This window comes from Oncorhynchus clarkii, chromosome 9 (assembly GCF_045791955.1).
Source record: "Oncorhynchus clarkii lewisi isolate Uvic-CL-2024 chromosome 9, UVic_Ocla_1.0, whole genome shotgun sequence".
NCBI classification, from domain to species: Eukaryota; Metazoa; Chordata; class Actinopteri; order Salmoniformes; family Salmonidae; genus Oncorhynchus; species Oncorhynchus clarkii.
The window spans coordinates 20,794,200-20,817,501 of NC_092155.1; the positions used below are offsets into that span (position 1 = coordinate 20,794,200).

General features: G+C 40.8%; 2 protein-coding genes and 1 pseudogene across 7 annotated transcripts in view; all 3 read left to right on the forward strand.

The window, feature by feature from the left end:
* The first annotated feature begins 1,772 nt into the window (after nt 1–1,772).
* Nucleotides 1,773–14,508, forward strand: LOC139417509 (NADH dehydrogenase [ubiquinone] iron-sulfur protein 2, mitochondrial-like; annotated as a pseudogene).
* Nucleotides 14,509–14,518: 10 nt separating this feature from the next.
* On the forward strand, nt 14,519–21,559 carry LOC139416070 (high affinity immunoglobulin epsilon receptor subunit gamma-like). Of its 6 annotated transcripts, none has more exons than XR_011635051.1 (6): nt 14,519–14,815; nt 19,697–19,788; nt 20,308–20,358; nt 20,683–20,706; nt 20,844–21,308; nt 21,407–21,559. XR_011635051.1 is itself a non-coding variant. In XM_071164321.1 (5 exons), the coding sequence occupies exons 1-5, from the start codon at nt 14,755–14,757 to the stop codon at nt 20,904–20,906; spliced, it is 291 nt and encodes a 96-aa protein (XP_071020422.1). In that variant the 5' UTR covers nt 14,519–14,754; the 3' UTR covers nt 20,907–21,559. The 6 variants fall into 6 exon arrangements, 3 of the variants coding, with proteins under 3 accessions (XP_071020422.1, XP_071020423.1, XP_071020424.1); XR_011635052.1 differs by having other exon boundaries at nt 21,505–21,559; XR_011635053.1 differs by having other exon boundaries at nt 20,320–20,358; nt 21,505–21,559.
* A 1,153-nt stretch (nt 21,560–22,712) lies between these two features.
* Nucleotides 22,713–23,302, forward strand: part of LOC139416071 (nectin-4-like) — a 31,302-nt gene continuing 30,712 nt past the window's right edge. Inside the window, exon 1 of the mRNA XM_071164325.1 lies at nt 22,713–23,193. Within this exon, the coding sequence (XP_071020426.1) occupies nt 23,139–23,193 (55 nt within the window). The 5' untranslated portion in view covers nt 22,713–23,138. The remainder of the gene's footprint in view (nt 23,194–23,302) is intronic.

The following is a 23,302-nucleotide window of genomic DNA, read 5'->3' on the forward strand; positions in this document are numbered from 1 at the left end:
TATAAGCCTGGTAGCCTGGGATCCAAACTGAAATCGCTTTGTTACACCATTTATATGAATATACTGCATCATTGATATGATGAAACATAGCAAATTCAGCTTGGATCCAGGCTATAAGCCTCAGCCTGGTGCCCCCTGCTGAAATAGAAAGAGGTGATGTGGTAGCCTGGTCCCAGGTCTATTTGTGCTGTCTTGCCTACTCCTGTGGTCATTGTCACACTTGCGAACAAACAGAGCTGGGACCATGGCTAGTGAGATGGTGTGTACAGAGGTTTAGAACAGAGTGGCCTTAGGGAACATGTGATAAACGCTTTCATTACTCATACACAATCAGCCATGATGACGAGGCCTGCGGAGAATGTGTATAGAAAGGGGCAATGAAGGTTTTTCTACAGTATCGACATATAGTGGTGTGTGATTGTGTGAATGTGTATGGGTGAAAGAAAGAATGAGCAAAAGGGAGATAGAGAGAGTGTGTGTGTGTGTGTGTGTGTGTGTGTGTGCACATCTATTTGTACAGTGTTTGTATAGATGTGTGAATGGCTGTGTGTGTATGTAACACATAGACATACCGTACTCTACCTGCGTGTGTGTGTGAATATTGTATGCGTGTGTGTATGTCTGTATGTGTTTATGTGTGTGAGTGTTTTAGTAATACAGCATTTCCCAAACTCGGTCCTGGGGCGGATGTTTGGGTTTTTGCCCTAGTACTACACAACTGATTCAAATAACCAACTCATCATCAAGCTTTGATTATTTGAATCAGCTGTGTAGTGTTAGGTGCAAAAACCAAAACGTGCCCCCTTTGGGGTCCCGAGGACCGAGTTTGGAAAACGCTGCATTAATCTGTCCATATCATTTCTCTTCGCAATCCTGTTCCAATACTTGTATACCTCTGGTAGGACTGTATCCTGTATTATTGTGTCTTTGAATTTAGAAATACAATGTTTATCTTATTGTACTGTTCAACGTAGCAGAGAAAAACTGTTCAAAAGATGTACAACAAAAATCACATTTTCATTTTTTAAGTTCATTATCTCCAATATTTTTTAAAAATGGTATGTAATTATTTTTCCACAGTATTACAGAAATAAAAAGCACTGTTTTTTATAAAATTAACCATATTGTGTGATGCTTTCAGGGGAATGGGATAACTTCCAATTCAGAGAATACAGTTTATTTTGTTTTCCCCTACAGTCAACATATATTATTACCTACAACACAATGTAATATAAAAAAACTAAATAAATGGAAACATCTTTAATTAGAGCCAAATTTGAACAATGTCTGAAAATGCGATTAATCACAGCAAATCAATACAATTAACTTTACTAATGATTTTAAATCATTTGACAGCCTTTTATCGGTACCCATTAATTGTACTAATAATTATATTATATACATGTGAAAAAGCACAACAACACTGCTACATGGCAACAGTCACTTGACTATTTCCACTACCACTGTATTCACTATTTCTACTGTTACTATTCAACTAAAGGCTTCTATCCTACTTCTACAATACACTAGCGTCAAATTTTCAACACTAACAATTTTAACTTCTTTCCACTATCATAAAAATTCTTATGGAGTGTTGTCACACAATTTTTCTAGCGCCAACTTAACTTCCATTATATTTCAGTACGATAGGTGGCAGTAACATAACTCTGTCATCTTTGCTTCCCAAACCAAAAAAATAAGAAAATCATTGTTGCCGACTGCACAGCCAGAGATACTTTTGAGGAGATTGGAAACTTCCTAGGAATTTAACTATGGTGATTAATGGCACTGCCAAAGTGGAGAGGAAATCCAAGAAAATAGATATTATTGTGGATGAGGCGGAATGGTTCATGGGACTGAAAGACTTCTTGGCGGAGTACCTCCCTCTCAGGTCATAGAGCTTGAGAATTGAGATTTGAAGGAAGGAAGGGATAAATACATGTACGTGTTTTGGTTTTGTCAGTGTGGTTTTTATTGTTTTATTTTTGGTGGATTAAGTTTTTTCTATAAAGTATGGGTTTTATTTGTACTTTTTTTACTCTGTCCAATTGGTGGCGGTAATGCACCTTTTGGGGTTGTAGTCGGCTTTACATTCCACAGAGGATGACCGCCAAGATGGCGGGGACAGTAATTGAGGTCGCTTAGCAAACTTGGACGTCCTTCAACAAAATGTATTTTAAATAGTAATATGGTCAGCCCTGGTTGCACTGTCCTGCTAAATAGGTGAGATGTTACATTTTTGATAAATACAATAATAATTTAACTTGTTAATGATATCCAAATAAGTCGTTTAGGGATACAAAAAAAAATACTGTCACATAACCACTACTTTAGCTAACGCTAGTATTAGCAAGCTAGAAAATGAGTCCATAGGGCTTACCTGTTCACCATATAACAGCGTTTTGTTTTTTCGGTCAGACTTAACAGCCCGCCCTACATCTAGATCTAAGTTTCTTATGTTATGTCAAACGTGACTGTTGTATAGTTGCTGTAACGTTAAACAGCTTGAAAGTTTGGCTGCGTGTTACTGTAGTTATCTAGCCAACCTGTTATCTACTTGAGCTTCCTTCACCGTGGAGTTCAAGTCCGCTATTTAGCCGAATCATGTGGATGTTGAGTTAATAGCAGCACATTCGTGACCGGCTTGTCATCTTGCTAGTGAACTAATTAGCTAGCATAATACCTAACAATTTGTTAATGTGCTGAAGCAAATGAAATGCGTTCTTTTCACTGTCGTCTGAAAAACATTGCACAAGGATTGGAATGTTGGCACCAAACCGGTCTGAATTCCAGGCTAGCTAGCTGTCCACCTTGACTTGTTCTAGTTAGCTAACGTTACTCAACAACAACACGTTTAGCTAACGTTAGCTACTTAGGTGAAGTTATGTGAAGTTCCATTTACATCATTGAGGTCAACAACACTTCAGAGTCAAACATCAATACGTGTAAGACAGTAACTTGAAACAGTTCAGGCTTTTCAAGGGGGGAGAGCCAGCAGGGAGTATGTTTCATACGTTTGTGCCTTGACAATTAGGCTATGGACCCTGCTGTGTGAAATGTGATTAGTGACCTGTCTGTTTTGGCTGACCTAGAGCGTAATAATGCCCAACCCTGTCATCATTACGAGGTGTTTCCTTGGCACTTGTGGTTGCTCAAGACTGAGTTGGCTTACCTCAAGAGCCTTTGTAGGTTAGACACTGGCTAAACAACATCCACACTGTGCCTTAGAAACAGTACTGATTCCCTATTGACACATCATGGTTGCTTGTTCTTTTCTTCTAGACAGAAACAATGGCAGCCAGATGTGGAGTGGACGGAGCAGTATGCCGGGGCGGTGATGTATCCCAGCGCCATCACTGAGAAATGGGTCCCCCCACCATGGAATGGTATGCCCCTATGAATAGGCTAGTTATTTAGGTAGAGACCAAATATTGATATGTATGGTAGTTGTATTTTATTGCCTCCTATTTCATTGAACCATTTGCACTTAGTCAAAGTGGTTGTCAGTGGTTTCTAAACACAGCCTGTGACTTGATCACTTTATTATAGATTTAGTCATTCCATGTCATACGCTGTGACTTTATCATAGTCGTTCTACATATAGCTTTATCTCAACTCGTATGCATGAATTCCAAACCAACTAGCCCCTCTGCAACCTCTCAATCTGCAAATCCCTGATGAAGGCCAAGAGCTGAAACGCATTGGTTTTACTTTTTAACAATAATCTTTCTTATCAACTTCCACTCTCCTCCAAGAGTTGCTGACTCTTCTCTCAACCACTCTTTCTCTCTACAGATAAAGATGCTCCTATGGAGAAGGTGTCTAACCACACCATTAACTTTGGGCCCCAGCACCCCGCTGCCCACGGCGTGCTGCGTCTGGTGCTTGACATCAGCGGGGAGTCGGTGAAGAAGTGTGATCCCCATGTGGGCCTGCTGCACCGCGGCACAGAGAAACTCATCGAGTACAAGACCTACCTGCAGTATGTAGTTGCTACCCTGTTGTAGCACACCTAGAGACAGTAAGGTATGCGCAGCGGATATGAAAATTGGCTGAAAGTAACTTGCATCAGTGTGTCCTGGCTTGTAATGTACATGATGCATGTTTAGACTCTTCTGTATCAGGCATGCTTTTATTGGAGGAATTGCATTGATGTGTGTGCACTTTAGGCGCTGCCCTACTTTGACAGGCTGGACTACGTATCCATGATGTGTAACGAGCAGGCCTACTCTCTGGCCGTGGAGAAGCTGCTCAACATCCAGGCCCCACCCCGTGCACAGTGGATCAGAGGTGAGACTAGGTGCTGCTAGATGACCATGCCAGAAAGGAAAAACGTACCACTATGTCAGGTATTCATTAGTGCACACCGTTGCAAAATGTTTTGCAACATAAAATGGGTTTCCTATTTCAGATGGTTTGCTGCCATTTTGGTTTCGAGTGAATCCCTAATAATCGAGCCAAGTATATAAGCTTTTTGCCCTTAATTTAGGCTTAGAGATGAGGGTACATTTTGAATCAGGGATAAACATTTGCAGTTAGAAAAGTGCTGCACCTCCCTCCTTTACCAGCACGACAGTAACAAGAGTGAGAAGCATAACCTTGTAAGATCATCTGGACCAATTTGCCATTTTATACAAGGTCACTAGGGGGCAGTAGATCGCAGTCAACATGGATATTCAAGTTCAACAGTCAACATGGATGCACAGAGGGAATGTGGCCTGTCATGGAATGCAATCTTCACACAGGCAGAAGAGGGGCAGCAGTAGTGAAGTAAGTATGCATTTTCAGTGTGTTTTTCTGTGTTGTAGTTATTTTCGGAGAGCTGACTCGTATCATGAACCACATCATGGCCATCACCACGCGCGCCCTGGACATCGGAGCCATGACCCCTTTCTTCTGGATGTTTGAGGAGAGGGAAAAGGTGAGGGCACTGGGTAGACTAGTGTATGACCTTTGAGGTGATAGGGCACAGTTTGTCATTGTTAATAAGAATTTGATATTAATTGACTTGTGTAAATAAAGGTTTGCTGTAGAAGCCATTTTGAGTTCATTCACAGGTATGTTTTTTTTAAGGATGTTCTTTCTTGTCTCTATCCTTCTAGATGTTTGAGTTCTATGAGCGTGTCTCAGGGGCCAGGATGCATGCAGCCTACGTCAGACCTGGAGGAGTACACCAGGTGACGGCTCCCCTAGGTCCAAATCTAGGATCAGCATCCTCTCCCCCAATCTTAACCTTAACCGTAACGCAAAACTGACCCAAGATCAGCATCTAGGGGAAACTTTACCCTACAGCTATGGATTCAATGAATGTGATGTAATGGTGGCTATAAAACAAAGATTGTGTTATCTGTTTGTTCCAGGACATGCCACTGGGGCTAATGGATGACATCTACGAATGGTGCAAGAACTTTTCCATCAGAATAGACGAGGTGGAGGAGATGTTGACCAACAACCGTATCTGGAAGAACCAAACTGTGGACTTTGGGGTTGTCTGCTGAGGACGCACTCAACTATGGCTTTAGCTGAGGCAAATATATATATGTGTGTGTGTGTGTGTATTTATATATCTCTCTCTACACTACCATTCAAAAGTTTGGGGGCACTTAGGAATTTCCTTGTTTTTTAAAGAAAAGCAATTTTTTTGTCCATTAAAATAACATCAAATTGATCAGAAATACAGTGTAGACGTTAATGTTGTAAATTACTATTTTTTGCTGGAAACGGTTGATTTTTAATGGGTTATCTACATAGGTGTACAGATGGCCGCTATCAGCAGCCGGCACGTTGTTAGCTAATCCAAGTTTGTTGTGCTGATTTTAAAGAAGCAATAGTTTGAGAAACAGGCGCCTCATAAGTCCTCAACTGGCAGCTTCATTAAATAGTACCTGCAAAACACCCGTCTCAACGTCAACAGTGAAGAGGTGACTCCGGGATTGCAAAGAAAAAGCCATATCTCAGACTGGCCAATAAAAGATCAAGATGGGCAAAAGAACACACAGTGGACAGAGGAACTCTGCCTAGAAGGCAAACATCCTGGAGTCGCCTCTTCACGTTGAGACTGGTGTTTTGCGGGTACTATTTAATGAAGCTGCCTTCTAGGCAGTGGCCAATGGAAATCAAGGACATTTCTAAGTGACCCCAAACTTTTGAATGGTAGTGTGTGGCAATATCCACTCTCTTACTCTCAAACAGTTGAAAACCTAATGACATCTGTAACTAACTCTGCTTGTCTGTCAGTGGTGTGATGCTGAGGGGTTCAGGCATCAAGTGGGACCTGAGGAAGTCTCAGCCCTATGACAAGTATGACGAGGTGGAGTTTGACATCCCCATTGGCAACAAGGGAGACTGCTATGACAGGTAACTCATATTATCCTCTATGTCAGCCTGTTCTTTTAACCCGCTAAGTTGACTGAAAACATTCTCATTTACAGCAACAACCTGGGGAATAGTTACAGGGATGAATGAGCCAATTGTAAGCTGGGGATGATTAGGTATGAGATTGGGAATTTAGTCAGGACACCAGGGTTAACACCCCTACTCTTACAATTAGTGCCATGGGATCTTTAGTGACCACAGAGAGTCAGGACCCGTTTAACATCCCATCTGAAAGACGGCACCCTACACAGGGCAATGTCCCCAATCACTGCCCTGTGGCATTGGGATGTTTTTGTAGACCAGAAGAAATAGTGCCTCCTACTGGCCCTCTAACACCACTTCCAGCAGCATTTGGACTCCCATCCAGAGACCAACTAGGACCAACCCTGCTTAGGTTCAGAAGCTAGCCAGCAGTAGATTGCAGGGTGGTATGCTGCTGTCTAAGTATTGTGAAGATATAAAACTATGAAATAACAACGTGGATTCATGTAGTAACCAAAAAAGTGTTAATCAAAATATATATTTTTTATATATACATTATATTTGAGATTCTTCAAAGTAGCCACCCTTTGCCTTGATGACAGCTTTACACACTCTTGGCAATCTCTCAACCAGCTTCATGAGGTAGGCACTGAATTGCATTTAAATTTACAGATGTGCCTTGTTAATTTGTGGAATTTGTTTCCTTAATGCACATATGTCAGAGTCAAGGCCCGCGGGCCACATCCGGCCCGCAAGAAGGTTTTTTACGGCCCCTGGGATGATCTTGATTTATTATTAGAACCGGCCCGCAGCAAGCCGGCAGCCCGCAGATCTTTTACACGCACCAATACTACATTTCCCACAATGCAAAGGTGACGCACCGAGCAGTAGGCTGCTTCATTTCAATATTTATTGGCACAGCAGTCGTCAGCATCACAGTAAAATTAACTTTCAGATACCCATCAAAAATGGCAAAACGGAAGGTGGATACTGAGAACCGGGGGTTTCAAACAAGGTGGGAGTCGGAGTATATGTTCACGAAGGTAGCTGGAAAACCTGTGTGTCTTCTGTGTGGAGAAAGTGTGGCGGTACTGAAAGAGTATAATCTGAGACGACATTATGAAACGAAACACGCGGACAAAAACAAGAATATGGACATGGAACAAAGGCTACAAAAGGCAGAGGAATTAAAACGAGGCCTCAAATCTCGACAGGCTCTGTTCAAAAAAGCCAAATCACAAGGCCAGGCTGCTGTCAAGGCCAGTTTTATTTTGGCAGAAGAGATCGCTAAATCAGCCCGGCCATTTACGGAGGGGGATTTCATCAAAAACTGCATGATTAAAGTTTGTGACGAAGTTTGCCCAGAAAAAAGGCAACTCTTTTTAAATGTGAGTCTGAGCAGAAACACCATTGCCGAGAGAGTAGACCAGTTGTCCATCAATCTAAAAGAGCAGCTTGTGAAAAAGGGAAAAGATTTTATTGCATATTCCTTGGTTGTGGATGAGAGCACCGACATTTCTGACATTGCCCAGTTGTCAATTTTCATCCGCGGAGTGGACTCCAACCTAAGCGTGACAGAGGAGTTTTTGGCTTTACGTCCTATGCATGGCACAACTACGGGGCATGATTTGTATGAAGAGGTGTCAAGATGTGTAAATGAGATGGAGCTGCCTTGGGAAAAACTCGTGGGTTTGACAACCGACGGAGCACCTGCGATGTGTGGACACAGGAGCGGACTGGTGGCGAAGATACGGGAAAAGATGCAAGAGGAAAACGCGACAGGTGAGCTGACAGCTTATCATTGTATCATACACCAGGAAGCGTTGTGCGGTAAAGCCTTGAAAATGGAGCATGTAATGAGCATCATCACGCGCACAGTTAACTTTATCAGAGCCAAAGGTTTGAATCACCGCCAGTTCAAGGCATTTCTGACGGAGTTAGAAACGGAGCATGGTGATTTGCCTTATCACACAGAGGTGCGATGGCTAAGCCAGGGAAAGGTGCTTCAAAGATGTTTCGAGCTTCGTGAGGAGATTTGTCTGTTCTTGGACAGCAAAGGGAAAGACACAACACAACTCCGAGACGAAATGTTTCTGTGTGAAATGGCTTTTCTGTGTGACATTACGAGTCATCTGAATGCAATAAACTTGCAGCTGCAGGGTCGGGATCGTGTCATCTCTGATATGTACAGTACAGTGAAGGCATTTAAAACCAAACTGACTCTGTGGGAGACGCAGATGCGGAAAGAAAATTTGAGCCACTTTCCCAGCTGCCAGACCATGAAAGAGAAGCTCTCTACCAGTGCGTTCCCGAGCACACAGTTGGCTGATAAAATAGGTATGCTTGCCGCTGACTTTCGACGCCGATTTGCTGACTTTGAAGCACAAAAAAGCAGGTTGGAACTGCTCGGTAACCCATTTGCTGTTGACGTGGAAAGCTCACCACCAAACCTCCAAATGGAGTTGATTGACCTCCAATGCAATGATGCACTGAGGGCAAAATATGCGGCAGTGGGTGCTGCGGAGTTCGCCCGTTTCCTCCCCGGCACAATGCCCCAGCTGCGCATCCAGGCTGCTCAAACGTTGTCTATGTTTGGCAGCACATACCTGTGTGAACAACTGTTTTCTTTGATGAACCTGAACAAAACATCACACAGAAGTCGACTTACTGCTGAACACCTCCACTCAATTCTGAGGATTTCTTCAGCTCAGAGCCTTACCCCGAACATTGATGAACTTGTGGAAAAGATGGGACACCACCAAGTATCACCCTCAACCTCAAACAAGTGAACATTACTGTGCAATCACATATTTAGAGTTTTTACTCAGTTCAAGTTTAAAAGTTAAAATTTAATATTTGTTTTCACTGCATGTTACTTCTCCTTAAACAAAGTGTTGTTTTTGATTAATAGATTTTTGCACTTTATTTTTTTGTATTTCAATCCAATTATATTTTAAAAATATTTCAGTTGAGTGGATGATAGAAAATTGCTATTATTGTTTTTTCTTTGAAGTAAATTTAGCCCACTTTTGCTAAAATAGAAAATATAGTCTACTGATGGTGCCTTGAATACCGGTTTCTTTCATTTAATGTTCATGTTATGGGGATATTTATATAAAGGAAATTTGTCTTTTGTGTCTGTTGAAAATTAAAGATTACTGACAGAGCCATAAGAAAATATTGCTTTATTTATCTGATCATATTGTAATATATTTGTTAGGTTTTCAGTAGGTTCAATTAGGTTCACTAGACTATATGCGTCATTTAAAAAATTTTCAATGAACATTCGAACAGTCCGGCCCTCGTCTTGTAGCTGATTTTTTTATTTGGCCCTCCGTCCATTTGACTTTGACACCCCTGCCTTAATGCGTTTGAGCCAATCAGTTGTGTTGTGACAAGGTAGGGAGATATACAGAAGATAGCCCTATTTGGTCAAATACCAAGTCCATATTATGACACGAACAGCTCAAATAAGCAAAGAGAAATGACAGTCCATTACTTTTTTATTTTTTTTTATTTCACCTTTATTTAACCAGGGAGGCTAGTTGAGAACAAGTTCTCATTTATAACTGCAACCTGGCCAAGATAAAGCATAGCAGTGTGAACAGACAACAACACAGAGTTACACATGGAGTAAACAATAAACAAGTCAATAACACAGTAGAAAAAAATAGTCTATATACATTGTGTGCAAAAGGCATGAGGAGGTAGGCGAATAATTACAATTTAGCAGATTAACCCTGGAGTGATAAATGATCAGATGGTCATGTGCAGGTAGAGATACTGGTGTGCAAAAGAGCAGAAAAGTAAATAAATTAAAACAGAATGGGGATGAGGTAGGTAAATTGGGTGGGCTATTTACAGATTAACTATGTGCAGCGATCGATTAGCTGCTCAGATAGCAGATGTTTAAAGTTGGTGAGGGAGATAAAAGTCTCCAACTTCAGCGATGTTTGCAATTCGTTCCAGTCACAGGCAGCAGAGAACTTGAAGGAAAGGCGGCCAAATGAGGTGTTGGCTTTAGGGATGATCAGTGAGCAACTCCTGCTGGAGCACGTGCTACGGGTGGGTGTTGCCATCGTGACCAGTGAACTGAGATAAGGCGGAGCTTTACCTAGCATGGACTTGTAGATGACCTGGAGCCAGTGGGTCTGGCGACGAATATGTAGCGAGGACCAGCCGACTAGAGCATACAGGTCGCAGTGGTGGGTGGTATAAGGTTCTTTAGTAACAAAACAGATGGCACTGTGATAAACTGCATCCAGTTTTCTGAGTAGAGTATTGGAAGCTATTTTGTAGATTACATCGCCGAAGTCAAGGATCGGTAGGATAGTCAGTTTTACTAGGGTAAGTTTGTCGGCGTGAGTGAAGGAGGCTTTGTTGCGGAATAGAAAGCCAACTCTAGATTTGATTTTAGATTGGAGATGTTTGATATGAGTCTGGAAGGAGAGTTTACAGTCTAGCCAGATACCTAGGTACTTATAGATATCCACATATTCTAGGTCGGAACCATCCAGGGTGGTGATGCTAGTCGGGCGTGAAGAACAGTCAATCTGGAAAATGTCAAGAACTTTAAAGTGCAGTTGCAAAAACCATCAAGCACTATGATGAAACTGACTCTCATGAGGACCGCCACAGGAAATGAAGACCCTGAGTTACCTCTGCTGCATAGGATAATTTCATTAGAGTTAACTGCACCTCGGATTGCATACCAAATAAATGCTTCAGAGTTCAAGTAACAGACACATCTCAACATCAACTGTTCAGAGGAGACTGCGTGAATCAGGCCTTCATGGTCGATATTGCTGTAAAGAAACCACTACTAAAGGACACCAATAAGAAGAAGAGTTGCCTGGGCCAAGAAACATGAGCAATGGACATTAGACCTGTGGAAATCTGTCCTTTGGTCTGATGAGTCCAAATTTGAGATTTATGGTTCCAACCGCCTTGTCTTTGTTATACGCAGAGTAGGTGAACGGATGATCTCCGCATGTCTGGCTCCCACTGTGAAGCATGGAGGAGGAGATGTGGGGGTGCTTTGCTGGTGACACAGATTTTTTTATTTTTGAATCGAAGGCACACTTAATCAGCATGGCTACCACAGCATTCTGCAGCGATACGCCATCCCATTTGGTTTGTGCTTAGTGGGACTATGACCCAAAACACACCTCCAGGCTGTGTAAGGGCTATTTGACCAAGAAGGAGAGTGATGGAGTGCAGCATCAGATGACCTTGCCTCCACAATCACCCCACCTCAACCCAATTGAGATGGTTTGGGATGAGTTGGACTGCAGAGTGAAGGAAAAGCAGCCAACAAGTTCTCAGCATATGTGGGAACTCCTTCAAGACTGTTGGAATAGCATTCCAGGTGACGCTGGTGGAGAGCGTGCCATGAGTGTGCAAAGCTGTCAAGGCAAAAGTTGTCTACTTTGAAGAATCTAAAATATATTTTGATTTGTTTAACACATTTTTTGGTTACTACATGATTCCATATGTGTTATTTCATATTTTCATCACATTTTATTGACAGATTTTTTTTTTTTTTTTTTTTTTTTTTTTTTACATCTCCTTCCTTTCCTCCTTGGTGTTGGTCAGGTACCTGTGCAGGGTGGAGGAGATGAGGCAGAGTCTCAGGATTGTGATCGAGGCCCTCAACAAGATGCCAGCAGGAGTTCAAAGTGGATGACGCCAAGGTGGCCCCGCCCAAGAGATCTGAGATGAAGGTGAGACTCATTTAATGGCTGAAATTTTATTTGGAATAAAAATGCATTGGATTTAAAGCGCCTTTCGAAAAACCCAAGGAAACTGCAGGAAAAAAGGTTTTATTTTAGGACATTTTAGATCATCCTCAGACTATATCCGCTTTACTCTATAGTCAAACTTTATAAGCCCTGATTTCTATGTGTACGGTGGAGTGTTGCACATTGAGTCTATTATATAAGCATTAACATCAGTTGTAATGGTGGTTTAATTATGTTCCCATGTTAGATGTCCATGGAGTCTCTGATTCATCACTTTAAGCTGTACACAGAGGGTTACCAGGTGCCCCCGGATCTACATATACGGCAGTAGAAGCACCCAAGGTAAGCCCTCCCTTCCTCAGACAGTCATGGATATAACGGATTTGAGACGCTCTCTGTATTTCACCTATCCTCAAATACTGAGGCTATTTGATAAGTGCAGTTTACCATTACTAATGGTGAGATTCTCCTTCACCTGGTCCATTTTGTAGGTCATATGATGCCTATAGATCAAACACAATATTGTGTCCTTTATTGCAGATATTACGTGTATTTGACAGCCAGGTACAATGTACCAGATCTAACCAGCCGGCTAATTCTAATCTGTAGTCCCTGTGTAGGTAGATGAAGACATTGAATGTAATGTGCTTTAGGTGGGGCTGTTGTGTAATGCAATCTCCTGTCTCGTTCAAAGAGAGTTTGGTGTGTATCTGGTGTCTGACGGCTCCAGCAGGCCCAACCGCTGCAAAATCAAAGCTCCAAGATTCGCTCATCTGGTACGGGAGTTTAAACTACGCATGCACACTCACACACTTACACAGACTTCACACCCCGCATTGTTCAATGTAGTTATTAATTATTCAATGTGTTAAACTACTTCCTCAAGGCTACTTATGTCCCTGCCCCGCTAACATCGAATTAGCATAATTTAACAAATCCCTGTTAAATTCTGTCTAAAGTAGAGAGATCTGTTTTTGCATGGGTTGCATCTTAATCCACCGTGTCGGCCTTCCGCAACTGCGGTGGAAGGTGGCAAAGCAACATCAAGGTTTGTCAGACCATGAGACATCCCAAAAATCGGTCTTTATCGCGAAATTGTCAGTTTGGCCTAGAAAACTATTATGACCCCTTTATGGGTAGAGGAGACTCACGAACACAATAGTGTTCTCAGTTTTGGTGAGTCCCCCCCCCCCACAAGCGTCTTGGGACTCGTCTGAAGTCGGTACAGATGATCTGCCAACTTCTGTCCTTTGCGTTTGGTCTACACACTAATTTGTGGAAAGGTGAGACTTTCCCCAACATGTCTGTTGTTTTGCTCTAGGACACCCACAGGCCTCACAAGAATTGTCTGAAGGTCCCCCAGTACCAGTTTTAAATAATGGAGGCTGTTTAGTGCAAAAGAATAAGGGGTTAAACATGTGTATGTTTATGTGTGTGTTCTTTCTTATACTTTATATATCTCTCAGATATAGGACAGACACTTCAGGACAGACACTTCAGAACAAACTTCCTTTAGTTCCCCCGCCCCGCAAAAATAAAATCTGTTGTTCCATGTAGTGAATTTGTTATTCTATGCGTTTATATGGGCTAAAGGCAGTAAGGCCAAATCCATATTTTTCATCTAATATTTTTTTTAAATATTTTATTTTGATACTTCAAGGGGTCTTAAAATTCAAAATCAAATAGCAAAATGATCCTTGGTGTGACCTTCTAAAACAATTCCATATAGCTTAGTAGCATTTCCCCTCCCCTCTTGTAGACTGTAATGGGTTGGTTAATAGTTTTGTGATGTCTTCCCCAGGCTGCCCTGGATATGATGGCTAATGGACACATGCTGGCTGATGTGGTGGCCCTTATTGGTAAGACATGTTTCTACTTGGTCGTGTTCAGTAGAGCACATCGCAGCAAAATGTGTTGCAATGGAAAAACACAAATCTGTTACATAGGACAAGTTCATGTAGTAACCCTCTGTTTCCCCAAAAAGTATCCTTGCTGAACATGACCCTTACGTTGTCAGTGAAACCATTGATTATCAGTATACTTATAACTCATACAGCAATTCTATTTGTGTAATTCCTGTTCAAATATTTATGGTTAATGTATGATTGAGTTTAAACAAACTTGTGACAGGAACCCAGGACATTGTGTTTGGAGAAGTTGACTGTTAAGTTAAAACAAAAGACTGTTGTGTTGATAACAATGGTTCCCCTCTGAAGAGGATTTCTCCCCTTTCGGTCTTCACAATCTGTCAGATGAAGGCTCTGTCCGTATCCTCACATAGTGTATTATTTATATGATCTGTAGTGACAAACTCGTAAACTGTAACACTTCAATGATAAACCTAATAACTATTTTTACTGATCTGTCAAATGGTGTAATTTTCTCATGGTTAGTCTCTTGAAATAGAAATATACTTTTTTTTTACGTGTGATATTTTTTTTCTCGAAATGCCCTGTTGCACAAAACTAAATGGACTGAGCTCGACCACAACTCCCCCCCCCCGCTTTACCCTGGCTTTCTTTGCAACACTACGTCATCACCTCAAACCACTAACTCTTCAGCCCTGCTCAACCTACATGCTTTTTACTGACTGAGCAGTCAGACGTCCAGTAAAAAATCATCTGTTGCTGTGTCCTTTTGTATACCTGTTGCTGTGATGGGAGGCAGATTCCTAGTTCTTTCAGCTCTTCCTCTGTGGATGAGCTTTGGCAGTGCTAGTGAGTATGGAGTTTGATACTATAACCGCTGATTGGTATTGACCTTGGTTATGAAAATGTATGTCTGGGATTAACATGATGAGAAATGAGCAAAACAGTTGCTGTTTAGTTGTAATTGCAACTAAATCTAGTCCCACACTGGACTAAATATTGTGAATGATAAAGAATCATGGTTGAGTCCTATGGTTAAGATCAGATCTCATGGGCAGGTCCAGAGCATATGTCTGGTATTCAGTAAAAATATTTGAAAATGTAATCTCTTTGGAACTCATTGAACTTTTATTTGGTAATATGAATTATTGACCATTTTTTGTTCATAGAAACCCTGTAACGACATGTTTCAATAATTATTGAAGTGGGTGACATGTTAATGTATCCTTCCCTAAAATTAAGTAAATCATAGTAGAAATAGCTGTCTGTAAATGGTTTTGCTCATGATTGTTTTTAACCTGGTTTTATTTATAGATTTATTTTAGATCAGTGTTTGATGCTAAATGTGCTTGTTTTTTTTAAATATAAGTGTAGGACAGGTGATTCTATCATTCTCTAAAGGGCAAAATCATTGTCTGATGGAAAGAGAGAAATCTACGTATAGTTCAGGGCCATTTCTGTGAAAGCAGAAGCGAAGCCATTGCCACATCGGTCCTCTTTTTAACACTTGCGACAGAGGAAGAACTAGTGCTGACATTTTCATACATAATGCTATCACTAACTATCTAGCTTTATTTTGACAGGAAGTCAATGCTGAGACCACAATCTCTTTTCCAGATGAACCCACAAAATATAATGAAGACATTACACTACACATTCATATAAACATTAAAATACATGTTGTTATGCACAATACACAACAAGCAGTAAAAAGGTCCCCTAGCAGCTGTCTGAAATGCCCTAGAGGCACCAATTATTTCCATTTTAAAGTGTATTTTAGATCATTCCACATAAGGTGCAAAACGACCTAAAGGAAGATCTACTTAACTCAGTGGAGATCGAAGAGGTTTTCAGACTTAGCCATCCCTGAGCATCTATAACTTAACAATGGGTTACGGTATGGTGGAAGTTTATGCAAGAGCGCAATGCACTGATCTACAAGGTAGGCCAGCCTACATTCTAATACAAAAAATGCAATGATGTATACTGCATGGTTTCCCAAACTCGGTTCTGGCACATTTTGGTTTTTCCACCTAACACTACACAGCTGATTCAAGTAATCAAAGCTTGATGAGTTGGTTATTTGAATGAGCTGTGTAATAATTATTTATGTCACATGGGTCACCACGTTTGTGAAGGGGGAGTATATGGGCCACCTACCAGACCCTAGGGATGGTACCAGAAATAATTGTAAGGTAAAATCAGAGGAGCAGAAAGCTGCAGCAAGAAAGGATCAAGCAAAGCAGCACCATTCATTGTTTTTTTTTAAATCACATCAATCTTGCGCAAGCCATCGAGCACATCACAAGAAGAAAGTTGTTGACATGAAAAGGTTTACTTGAAGTTGATGGAACTTCCATCGAGCCAACTGGAGACTGGGAGAGGGGTAGGCAGTTGACCGGCTGACCTGGGTCGGTTAAACCACCATTTATTTCAAATTTAAAAAATATATATTAAATGCTGATTAAATGCATCACTTATCTAATTTTTCTCAGTAATGATGAGTCTGGCACAACTTTCTTAGGCAGGGATGGAAAGGAATTTCCTTCAGTACATTAACCGTTTTCCAAAATGTAGACAGATCACCAGCAGAGTCTAAGAATTTAGAAAGTAGCTAGATTTGAGCTTTCTTGATTGAGGAAGTGCATCTATTTCTCAACTGCCTGAAAAACTGCCAATCAGCTACACAGTCAGTTTTTCTAGCCTTGGCCAAGGCCTGATTTCTCATAACATCTGAAAGTTCTTTAGAGAACCAAGGATTTATCATGTTATACTCTGTGTTTAAAGGAAGCGTGTTTGTCTGCCAGAGATATTCAAATAGATGAGAACAATTCTAGATCTAATTCAGGGTCAGGCATGCAGCTGATAGAGAAACATTCAGAGTAATACTTTCATGAAGAAAAACACGTTAAATGTCTCTTCATAATTATACGAGTCAGTGTTGATCTGTTTGTTGTCTCCAATACACGCAATAGGACAAAGATCACTGAGATCATTAGCAAAGACACCACTGGACAAGTACTTGTCAGAATTAGGTCAATCAGTGAAGAGTTGCTGGAATTTTGTTTTTTACATTAATCTCTGGGGGCTTTGCAATCAGTTGAGTCAGGTTAAAGTGAAGCCACATATTATTTACTGTAAATGGTCTGAGCCCAGGGTAAGCTTTGCAACAGATACAGATGTTTACTTTGGCTTATGCCCACGTCTATAACCAAAACCTAAATTCTTGGGGGGATACTGATATTTAGTGAATATAATGCCACAAGAGTTGATTTCGCATATACTGTATAACCACTCCTATAAGATTAGGGTGTCCGCTTTGCTGACAAATTTGTGCTATGACGATGATCAAAGCCTACTTGTCAGTACAGAATGACAAACTCAGCAAAAAAAGAAACGTCCTCTCACTGTCAACTGCTTTTATTTTCAGCAAACATGTGGAAATATTTCTATGAACATAAGATTCAACAACTGAGACAAAAACTGAACAAGTTCCACAGACATGTGACTAACAGAAATGGAATAATGTGTCCCTGAACAAAGAGGGGGTCTAAATCAAAAGTAACAGCATCTAGTGTGGTCACCAGCTGCATTAAGTACTGCAGTGCATCTCCTCCTCGTGGACTGCAACAGATGTGCGAGTTCTTGCTGTGAGATGTTACCCCACTCTTCCACCAAGGCACTTGCAAGTTCCTGGACATTTCTGGAGGGAATGGCCCTAGCCCTCACCCTCTGATCCAACAAGTCCCAGACGTGCTCAATGGGATTGAGATCCAGGCTCTTCGCTGGCCATGGCAGAACACTGACATTCCTGTCTTGCAGGAAATCACGCACAGAATGAGCAGTGCTGTTCTCGGCGTCTCACAGTACGGACATTGCAATTTATTGCCCTTGCCACATCTGCAGTCCTCATGCCTCCTTGCAGCAGCATGCCTAAGGCACGTTCAAGCAGATGAGCAGGGACCCTGGGCATCTTTCTTTTGGTGTTATTCAGAGTCAGTAGAAAGGCCTCTTCAGTGTCCTACATTTTCACAACTGTGACCTTAATTGCCTACTGTCGGTAAACTGTTAGTGTCTTAACGACCGCTCCACAGGTGCATGTTCATTAATTGTTTATGGTTCATTGAACAAGCATGGGAAACAGTGTTTAAACCCTTTACCTTGAAGATCTGTGAAGTTATTTGGATTTTTACGAATTATCTTTGAAAGAGGGTTCTGAAAAAGGAACATTTATTAGCCAAGATCCTTTTTGACATGGTGTGGATAGGAGTAGATAGGTAACAGCCAAACGGGTAATGAAAGATAACCTTGAGATTTGCATGATAGACTAAGGCTACTGGCAGGGTTGGGTAGGTTACTTTCTAAATGTAATCTGTTACTAGTTATCTGTCCAAAAATTGTAATCAGTAACGCAACTTTTGGATTAACCAAACTCAGTAACGTAATCATTCAACGTAAACATTCAGTCACTTTTACATTACTTTCCCTTAAGAGGCATTAGAAGAAGACAAAAATATGTTACCAATTGAACGACATCTATTGCAGGATAAATCAATGTTAAAGTTTACATAGCTGGCAATAGATGGATGTTAAATTGTACTTTATGGGTTTATTATGTAGGCTTCTTCTAACCCATCGCTTTTTACTACATATACGATTCAATTATATCCTTACATTAATATATATAATTTATAAATCCCTAAATGGATATAGCAACTACAGATTGCCCCTTTTAAGACGATGAAAAGCATACGAGTTTGAGCATGTGTCCATTAGGTCTATGGATGTTTTTTATCAGCATGAATTAGATTGAGCATAATAATAAAAGCCTCACTTTTATTCCATTGGCTGGGATCCGCACTATGCAGCTGTTGCAAGAGCACATTTTTCACTGGCTGTCCACTGGTTTCAAAAACAATGATTGATAGGCAGTTTAAACTTCTTGAATTCAATCATTATTGGATTCAAATGCACATTTAGAATTGTGAACAGGCATCCACAACAGCCACAATCCGTAAGGCGCAAATAGCTAAATGAGAGAGCAGCAGTGTGATTCACAAAAATGCGCTATATAGGTATCAATAATAAGTGATATCCGTATCACTGTAGACTACAGCACTGCTGTCATCCTTACCTCCATGCGTTTATTCAAGTTGGATAATCTTTGGATGCCAACAGTAGTCGCACAATTGGAAGACATAGCTTGGACTGTAGCCTACAAAAACCTATTCCTGCTCTTTTCCCGCGATCCATCTAACACATTTGCAGTGTCATCATAGTGGTCTCTCACTTGTGGTCAGACTCGCTCAGGTGGAACAAACTTAAACTTGCTGCCTTTTTTCAATGCTGATTTGAAAAACAAAGAAGTGTCAAAGATATTTTTTTTGCAAACATCCTTTCTGAATTGAAAAGTAATCTTCGAAGTAATCTTCTAGTTTTTCAAAAGTATCTGTAATCTGATTACAATATTTTGCTGGTAACATAACGGATTACAGTTACTGGTTTTTTGTAACCTTTTACATGTAACGGATTACATGTAATCCGTTACTCCCAACCCTGGTTACTGGAGGTCACTTGCAATAACTGTGATATTATGTGGTCGTTTTTACCTACCTTAGTTTTATGCCCAGACTAAGTCACTCTGGATAAGAGAGTTTGCTAAATGACAAATGATGGTCAAACCTCAAGAGGGCCGGCCTGTAAATAGAAAGTGTTCTCCTCTGTTCTCAGCGGCCCTGGGTGAGTCTCAGATCTGCTATATCCTGGACGGTATCTTGTTTCTGTACGGTATCATCCTCACCGTGCTCTACTGCAGGCTCAAGGTACAGCTGCCTTTCTGTCCTTCTTTTTCCCAATCCCCCTCTTTCCCTGCCTCCCTAAATTCTCTTTGATCTCTTTCTTGCTATACCCACTCTCAGAGGGTGCATCAGGGGGAGTTGTGCAAAAAAAATACATTGCCAATTCACACGTGTATAATACACACTTATACATGTGTGAAATAGGACAAATATAAGCACCCACCTAATGTATTATTATTATACCCGATCCAATAGCCACGACAACTGTAACTGGCATTTCGTGTAGATCTGAAAGATAGGTTTTTAGATCAGTCTTTATACTTATGTGCAATACAGTATGACCATGGGTATAAACAATATGATAGTAGCTCCACCTTGTGCGCTGAAAGGTTTGGTGTAAATTTCACCATATTGCTTATACCTATCCTACCCATCCGATCCTTTCAGATCTAAGTGCCTAAAGTCCCTGAGGCTAGGGGGTTGTTTCAGTTTCCTCTTTCTGTCTCTACCAAGTTCTTACCCCATCTATCTCTCAACACTCAGTTTTTCCCACAGATGGTTCCGGTGACTGGGGCTGGGACAGAAAAGACACCGGTGAGAAACGCACTGTAACATGATCTACATCCAACTCCATTAAACAAGACCCCATGACGCCCAGATACATAGAAACTAGACCTTGCAGTTGGCTGGGGGTCAAATCGATGTAACGTGATATATGCAATCCATTTATTTAGTCCTGTATAATGCAGACAGACACATTTACTGCCCTACAGCTTTACAGTGGGTTGGGGGCAGAGGGCGATTTCCAGGCTAACATTTAACATTAAACCAAATGGCTAATCTCTCACACTGCCTAAAAAAATAAACACACACACTTGTGTTTTTTCCTAATGGATTTCCTCTTTTACTCTGACACAGAAAGCGGAGGAGGGTATCTATACGGTGAGTTGATGATGATGATGGTGATAATGAATGTGTGATGGTGAAGGTTATCTTAGTCAATATGTGGAGTTTAAATTGTAGGGCCTTGCTTCATGATATATTTACTCTCTCTCTTTCTCCCTGTCTCTCTATCTCAGGGTCTGACCCCTCATGCTGCGGATACCTATGAGACCATCGGTCAGAAGAAAAGATTGAAGTAGCAGAGGGTGAAGAGTTGAAGAAGTCATCTGTCAAATCACTTTTGTCTCCAAGAATTTCCCAGGCCTCTTATGTATTTTATTTAACATAGCTTTTAACGGTTTGAGAGAGAATGTATTCATTTTTTAACATTTACTTGTGTATGTGTGAAGCTCCTTTGTATGTGTCGTAAGAGAGAGAAATGTGAGAAGATTAAAGGGGAAGTTGAGCTGTGGGTAAAAATGCCCCACTTTTGACAGTGTATGTCTTCTTTGTATGCTACTTATACTAAAATGTCTTAGATTTAGCTTGAGATTGATGTTTTTGGTGTTTTCAAATATTTTTCTATATAGATCAATATACAGTTTTAGCAAATAATATACCCCTTTTTTACTCTTGAGATTTGTGTTCTGGGTGTACTTTAGGTATTTTCAAATATTTTTCTAAATAGATCAATATACAGTTTTAGCAAATAATATACCGCTTTTTTACTCTTTAGATTTGTGTTCTGGGTGTACTTTAGGTATTTTCTAATATTTTTCTATATAGATCAATATACAGTTTTAGCAAATAATATACCCCTTTTTTACTCTTGAGACTTGTGTTCTGGGTGTACTTTAGGTATTTTCAAAGCTTCTATGGTGCTTTTATAATACATTCTAATAAAATATCAAAATGATGGGTCTGTGGTATCTTGCGCTTCTTTTTCACAGTTTCTCATAGCTATTTCAGAGGTTGATTTCCGTTACACCAATGCCATGACAACTGATCACACACTGTCCGAGTCACATCCTGTGGGCACTGCTAAGTTTTGTGGGTGTCTCTGCACATTCACAGAAAAACAATGGGGGGGGGGGGGGGATTTATCTGCATAGCCCAATGCAATGTCTGATGTAGTTAACAAACAATGATGCTGTAACAGCTACTTTGGCCTCACTTAACTGAAAATGAAAACATGGCAAAACATATATGGTAACTGTTTATTAAGTTGCTCTTGTACCTGTGTAATAGATATATTCACATATCTTACTTACATTAATTTATTACACACTGTAGAAAAACAGGACAACAGTTGACCTAAACATGACCTGAACATGCAAACTCAAAAAGATGTCGAATTATGAAACATGTCTTGGCAACTGTACTGGAGAACCTTTAGTTAACTAGGCAAGTCAGGTAAGAACAAATTCTTATTTACAATGACGGCCTACCCTGGCCAAACCCTCCCATAACCCGGACGATGCTGGGCCAATTGTGCGCCGCCCTATGAGAGAGAGAGAAAAAAGGAAGGGGGAGTCAATTTACCCAACTGAAAGTGCCTGAGGGTTTTTAACTTAACTGTTTTAGAGGTAGACAGATACCTGTTTTACTTATTCTTTAACCCCTTCAGTAGAGATGTCGTTCTGTCAGAGCCAGAATGGAGCCATTTTGCTTAAGCTTCAACTCTTTACGTCTGCAATTAATAGTTACCACACCTATGTAGACGTCAACAACCATTTTCTGCTGTCTAAATTGATAGATGTAGTTCATGATGTAGTTTGTAGATAGATAGATGTATCTTTGTATCTTCGATATCGAGACAAGTTGTTTAGGCTACTCCATCTAGAGGGCATTTGTACTGTGCCTACATCACTTCACCTCCCGGTTGAGCCTTGTGGAAGGCTGCAAGTAAAGGCCTGAAAATAACTGTCTGTTGCTTTAACTAAACTGGAAAGGTGACTTCCCAGGTGTGTGTGTGTGTGTGTGTGTCAGAGACAGCGAGAGAGCGAGAGCGTGCTTGTAACAGGTGTACCCAAGAAAACAGGTAACCGCTCCTACTTTTGAGAAGCCAGAATATGGTGTGCTTGTGTCAAAGAAACAGAACATCATTTGTGCATTTCACTAGGAATCAATTGCTTTTCCAAAATGCAAAAAAAGGAATAGGCAGCACTTTTCACATTGAGAGAGAACAACTTTCCAAAGGATTTGTTGGAATAAGATAAGCCAACAACAACAAGCCAGACATGGTCGAATCATAAATGTTGGCTAAATCTGAGGATCTATACTACTTTTAGCCTAGATGTTTTTTTTACATTCCTGTCTTGGATTTGACACTGGATGAAAGAAAGTTCACTGTCTGGGATAAGATCATAAACAGAAGTTAAGTGGAAATTGGACCAATGTCACAACAAATTCCAGCATCAGAATAGACCACAAACCTCTAGCTGTCTCCAGATCTATCAAGGCGGGCGGACCACTCCACCGAACCGGGGAGAATGACATCTCACCTGGGCAGACTGACACCACTGCTGTGGATCCTTTGGAGTTTCAGTAAGTTAGTTATTCATGATGTAATGTTTAGACTAGGAGAAATAACACTGCAAAGGGTCTAAGTAAAGCGATATAAACAAAGTAACACACAATAATGACAACTATTTTC